The following is a 6,000-nucleotide window of genomic DNA, read 5'->3' on the forward strand; positions in this document are numbered from 1 at the left end:
TTTAATAAAAATCCATTTAATAAAAATCCATTTAATAACAGGAGGGAACACAGACAAAACCAACCCCCAAACTCTGAATCACTCCCAACTGATGGCCAAACAAGCTTTTCAACTGAATTTTTGCTGCTTGTTCTCAGTGCAAAGCTGTGAAGATTTTTAACATTCTCACGAATATTTATTCAGAAATTTAATTAAGATTTATTTAATATTTATCAGTACGAAATTGAGATGATCTCAAGACCTTTTAAGTACCTCGAAGGGGCTTGCAAGAAAGCTGGGGAGGGGCTTTTCACGAGGACAAGGGGGAACTGCCTCAAGCTGAGGGAGGGCAGGGTTAGATGGGATACCAGGAATTCTCCCCTGGGAAAGTGGGAAGATCCTGGCACAGGTTACCCAAAGGAATTGTGGATGCCCAATCCCTGGAAGTGTCCAAGGCCAGGCTGGACAGGGCTTGAAGCAACCTGGGATAGTGGAAAGTGTACCTGCCCATGGCAGAGGACTTGGAATGAGATGAGCTTTGAGGTCCCTTCCAACCCAAACCATCCTTTAATTCCAAGATGTCCCTTCTTAAAAAAAAAAATCCCAAATTGACAGTCATTCTGATATCCTGCTGACATAACTGCAATCCCAATTTCCAGGACTGGACCGTGCCCAGCATTCCCTGGGCATCCTTTAAAGCAGGCAGGGCAGGCAAGTGAAAACACCCCAGTGTCCCATAAACCAGTCCCATATCCCAGTGTCCAGGAACCCCCCCCGAACTCACCCAGACACATCAACACCCTCGCCCCAGGCACACCCAGAGAGGGAAATCCCCCACTAAAATCCACTCTGTATCAAAGCACATCTTCATGCACTGCCAACCACTCCCTAAATCATGGATGATTTTCCTCAGTGGATGGACAGAATTCCCAAGCATTCCCAAACTCTTAACTATGCACATCTAACATTGGATCATTCTCATCCCAAAAAAAAACCCCAAGCTCACCTTTTGCTGTCCTGAGCAGTGACTGCCTCCCTGCACCCAGCAAGGAATTGACTCTGGAAATGCTGGGTGGGATCTCCTTATCCAGGATAGGGCCAATCCTCTTGCAAATTTGTAATAAATGATCTGGAGCCACATGTTTGTTGGATAGCACCTGACAGGAATTTAATTAAAAAAAATAAAAATCTGTAGAACAGATGAATCTGAAAGCATCAGCATTCACAGGTTTATTAAATAAATTAGAACTTTAACTTACAACCCAAATTTAATGCTGCCTGATCTAGTAAATTCAGTGAGGCCTCTACAAGCAAGGGAGGAGTAAAAATAACTGCAGTAAAAAAGTAACCCACTGCACATCAGTATTTTAGCACTGGATGCTTCAAATAACCACCCTACAAGTGAGAGTCTTTGCCCATTTCACCCAATTATCTGTGTTAAAAACAAGAATTCAAATTCAAAGCCTCACATAACTCAAGGTCATGCAGAATGTGGTTGCAATCAGGCACGAGAATCTGTGCAGCTACTCCTTCAGCCACACAGCACTTGCTCAGTGAACTGCAAAGTGGCAGGTTTGAGTACAATCTCCCTGGAAATAGCTTCCTGGAAAAACCAGCACTGCCAAGCCTGCCCTACTTCCTTAAACCAAAAGTCATCCCTACACTCAGGAGTGATCCCACACAATCTGCATCAACCAACCTAAAAACTCCACACCCCCACACGCACTCAGATGGCTCAGCCTAGAGCAGATGGGTACAGGGTTGGATTATTCTTTCCCTCTTCTTTCTGAGTGTTCCACAAAAAAAAAACCCTTATTCTTTCCAAGTTCAATCCCAACAATGCAGCAGGTAAAGGTGCAGAGGAGGGGTTGAACAGCCCCAAGCAAAGCAAAGCATCAGAATCCTGAACTGAAGCTGTTGGGAAGGTGTGAATCAGAGAAACCAGTCAGACCCTGCTGGAATCAGCGGCTGAATCAGCCACTCTGCTCCTCAGGAACCACACAATTCCCAGGCAATCAATCCATCCAGGAGAGGCACAGGGCCACACCAACACCCAGGTATGTGGCCTCCTGCCCAGGTAGCTGAGAACACAGGCACAACCAGCTCGTGCTGCTGCTGAAATGACTGAGCGTGGATGAGCCAAGTCCTGACAGGGCTGATCTCCTTCCTCAGAGCGCCGGGAATGAAAATGCAGCAGGGCAGATCTGGGCAACAAAAAGCTCCTCAAATGCCCTCTGAGCAGTGGGAATGAACAGTGAAAGCCACAGCCTTGCACTTGTTTTAATCATAAAAAAATCCGGGCTTGAGGTTTGTGGGGGTTTGGGTTGTGTTCCTGAGGTGGGAACGTCAGTCCAACAGGTCACATCATCCCATGAGCAAATATATCCAGGAAAATCAGCTCATGGGATGCTTGGGATCGATTCTAAGATTACAAAGTGGACTTTTTCATCGTTTCTTCATTGGTACAGAGCAGTGCCAGCCACAGCACTCAGGACAGAAAGCTCAGCACACTTTCTGCCAAGCACTAAACCCCTTTTTGTTTGCAAGGCCACCAGCAGCAAGTGCACAGCCCAAACTCAGTCCTGGTGTGCAAAACCTTGCAATCCCCTCTCCTTTGGAAGTGGTTCCACTCAAATTTGGGGAGGAACAGTTATTTTACAGCTTTAAAATGCCTTGACGAAGGCAGAGGGTAAAGAGTAATCACACCCCATGAGTGCATTTGTCGTGGTCTGTGCAAGTTCAGAGGGAGAACAGCGGGACAAGAGGTTCCCAAAACCCCTCACAAAGCAGAAACTGAGTAGTTCAGAAGATTAATTTAGATATTCTCAAATACTACTGCCCTGTGTAGACATTTCTCTCCAACTGGGCAGGGAAAAGAGGCAGGAGCAGCACATGTTAAAGAATTAACCTGACATCTGTATGTGCGCAATAATCACAGTTTAAAAGCACTCCTGAAGTCAGAAGAATCCACACTGGACACCTCCCAACACCCCACTTTTTGCCAGAAGAAAAGGGGTAAAAAACCGACAAGGAACCAACAAAAGAACTCCCAACAATCCTTTTTAAACTTAATCCTGCTTTCATCTCTGCTAAATTCAAGTCAGAGCTTGAAGATATTCCTGTTTAGCAAGACTGGGCTTCTGAGTGCCTTAAAAAAACTCATCTAAAACCTCACTTGCTCGACTGACCACACTGACAAGGAGAGGAAATGGAATCAAATTTATTGTTCTGAGCAACACTTGAATCATTAAGAAAATGTTTGAAACGAAAAAATTCATTCCTTCCCAAAGACAATCCCGAGATCTTTAAGTGCTCCACAACACGGAATGAAATACAACAATCAATCAACCTGGAATGCCTGAATCTTGGGAGGGAGAAAAAAAGCAAGAGCAAACACCTCTTTAAAGAAAACAAACCCAACCAGAATAAGGCAAGATAAAAACCACTGCTGGGCAGGCATCCCCAGGCCATCCCTTCACGGGATTCAACTGCCAAATACACTTTGCCATTTCAAAAGCAGCAAAATGAAGCAGCAGAACAGAGCATTCCTTTAAGTAAAAACATTTAGAGCAAGCAGCATCAGCCCCGGAGGGCAGAAAGTACATTTTCCTGAGAGAGAGATCACCCCTCATCCTTCCAGCATGTGGAGACAAAGCAGTGACCAGCGAGGAGCCAGAGATAACGAGCACATTCACGGGCACCAGAACTGCCAACCCTCCGGGTTTCCGAGCAGCGATTTCCTTTCCTAATCTGTTGGAGGGGGGCTGAAAGGAGCCAACCAGCAAAAAAATAAATACCGACAAATCAAAGCGGGCCTCACAAGCTCGCCCCTGAAACTCCGAAATGAAACCTGGGCGCACATTGGCTCCCGCCTGCGTGTAGGCAGCGGCATCCACCGCCGCACAACGCCAAGCTCCACCTCTGCTATGTAAACAATATCCTCAATTTAAAACCGCCGCTTGTGTTTTTGTTAGTCCGGTGTCAGAGAAATTAAAGGCCCCTTCTCTAAAATAACTCCGCTGGCCGGAGCCGGAGCGATGCTGGAAGGTGAAGGTTCGGGCCTGGTTATAAAGGTAGAGAGGGTTTAACGTCGGCTGTTAGCACGGTAATCAAAAGGGGGGAGTTTTGAAAGATAAAAGTCTCACCAATTCTTCGTAACTTCTATAATGCTCATTTCCTTGCCAATCCAATCTTTTAGGAAGCAACTGAATAAAGAAAAAAAACAAAAACAAAACAAAAACCGTGAGCGGTTGAAGGGGAAGGAGGGGATTACAGATCACATCCAAAACAATGTGTGTGTTGAAGGCGGGGGAAAAGTTGAGACAGCGGCAGAAACTTGAATGACTTGCAAGGGAAACTTTTAACTACAGCGGGATTTCATCAGAGCCCACACAGACCTGGTGCTGCTCCAGCTCCTGCACCAGCACCTGCAGTGGAAAAGGGGAAAAGAAGAAAAAAACACAGAGTGAGGGACGAGCCAGGATTTGGTTTCTCCAGAGCCGGGGGAGGGGGGGGGGGCGCGGCTGCTCCCACCTCCCCCCGACCCCGGGCGGGCAGCGCGGGGTCCCGGCGCCCCGGCGAGCGCCGCGCTCCCTCACTCACCTTCAGCGCTCTCCGGCAGGGCCCGGTGCTCAGGAACCGGGCGATGAGGAAGTAAAGCTCTGCGAGAAACACAGGGAGAGACCCGTGGGATGGACTGAGCCGGGGGGCGGCCGTGCCCCATCCTGAGAGGAGGGTGGCGTAGGGGGGGGCAGGAAGATGGCGGCACCGGCGGCGCCTCCTGGCCCCGGCCCGCGCTGTTACCTGATTCAATGAGCGGCAGCGGCGCGCCAGCGCTGGAAGAGGCCGCGGGCTCGGCCATGGCGGGCTGAGGGCGGCGGGCCCGGCTCGGCACGGCGCTGTCAGCGCCTCCCCTCCCTCCCTCCCTCCCCTCACGGCCGCCCCCCCGCTCCCCTCAGCGCTCCCTCCCTCTCCCCCCTCAGCGCAGCCTCGGCGCCGCCGCCATCGCCGCCGCGCCACCCGCCACGGCGCCGCCGCCGACACCTCCGCCGGGCGCGCCCGCGGGGGGGCGGGGGAAAAATAGTCCCCGCGCTCCGGCGCGCTCCGGGAGCGGCGGGGAAACGGCGGGGCGCGCGTGTGGCGGAAGGGAAGGGTGAGGGGAAGGCGGCGGGGAGGGGGTGGCGGGGAAGGAGAGCGGAGAGGGGAAGGGGAGGACCGGGCGCGGAAGGGTCGCGCGGGGAAGGCGTAGAGTGATGCGGCCGAGTGGGTGGGGCGGGCGCGCCGTGAGGCGGCGGCGCTGAGGGCATGGCCGGGGAGCGGTGGTGGCTGCGGGGCTGCCGTTCAATCGCCCCCGGGAACGGTGGGGCTGCCGCCGCCTCGGCCTTCCTGGCTCGGAACAGCCCTTCCCGGGGACCTGCGGCGGGGCGCCGAGAGCCGATGGCCCGCCGTGATGCGGTGACGGAGCGGGCGCTGTGTGCCGCGGGGCCAACGCTTTCGCCTCTGGTGCTGTGTCCAGTTCTGGGCCCCTCGGTGCGAGAAGGGCATTGAGAGGGGCTGGAGAGTGTCCAGAGAGCGGAGCGGAGCTGGGGAAGGGGCTGGAGCAGCAGGAGAGGCTGGGGGAGCTGGGGAGGCTCAGCCTGGAGAAAAGGAGGCTCTGGGGGGACCTTCTGGCTCTGCAGGTCCCTGACAGGAGGGGGGATCAGGCTCTGCTCCCAGGGAACAGGGACAGGAGGAGAGGGAACGGCCTCCAGCTGTGCCAGGGGAGGCTCAGGTTGGACGTGAGGAAGAATTTTTTCACTGAAGGGCTGCCCAGGGAGATGGTGGAGTCCCCGTGCTTGGAACTGTTCAAGACACGACTGGACGTGGCACTCAGTGCCAGGGTTTAGTTTGCAGGGCAGGGATCGGTCACAGATTGGTCTCGATGATCTCAGAGTTCTTTTCCAAACGAACTGATCCCGTAAATCAAAGGGCACTGCCCTGCACAGCGCTCCGTGTGCCCCAGGTCGGCAGAGAGCTGGAAGC

At 52.5% G+C, this 6,000-nt stretch overlaps 1 protein-coding gene across 1 annotated transcript in view; it reads right to left on the reverse strand.

Annotated features, from left to right (window-relative positions):
* Positions 1–4,881, reverse strand: part of BRWD1 (bromodomain and WD repeat domain containing 1) — a 40,229-nt gene extending 35,348 nt beyond the window's left edge. The window contains exons 1-5 of the mRNA XM_027909272.1: positions 4,783–4,881; positions 4,582–4,640; positions 4,377–4,406; positions 4,125–4,184; positions 986–1,136 (exon numbers count right to left, since the gene is read on the reverse strand). Of these exons, the coding sequence (XP_027765073.1) occupies positions 986–1,136; positions 4,125–4,184; positions 4,377–4,406; positions 4,582–4,640; positions 4,783–4,840 (358 nt within the window). The 5' untranslated portion in view covers positions 4,841–4,881. The remainder of the gene's footprint in view (positions 1–985; positions 1,137–4,124; positions 4,185–4,376; positions 4,407–4,581; positions 4,641–4,782) is intronic.
* Between the last annotated feature and the right edge of the window lie 1,119 nt (positions 4,882–6,000).

Source organism: Empidonax traillii, unplaced genomic scaffold, assembly GCF_003031625.1.
Source record: "Empidonax traillii isolate 1590-97213 ecotype Southwest subspecies unplaced genomic scaffold, ASM303162v1 scaffold2026:size82458, whole genome shotgun sequence".
In the NCBI taxonomy this organism is placed as follows: domain Eukaryota; kingdom Metazoa; phylum Chordata; class Aves; order Passeriformes; family Tyrannidae; genus Empidonax; species Empidonax traillii.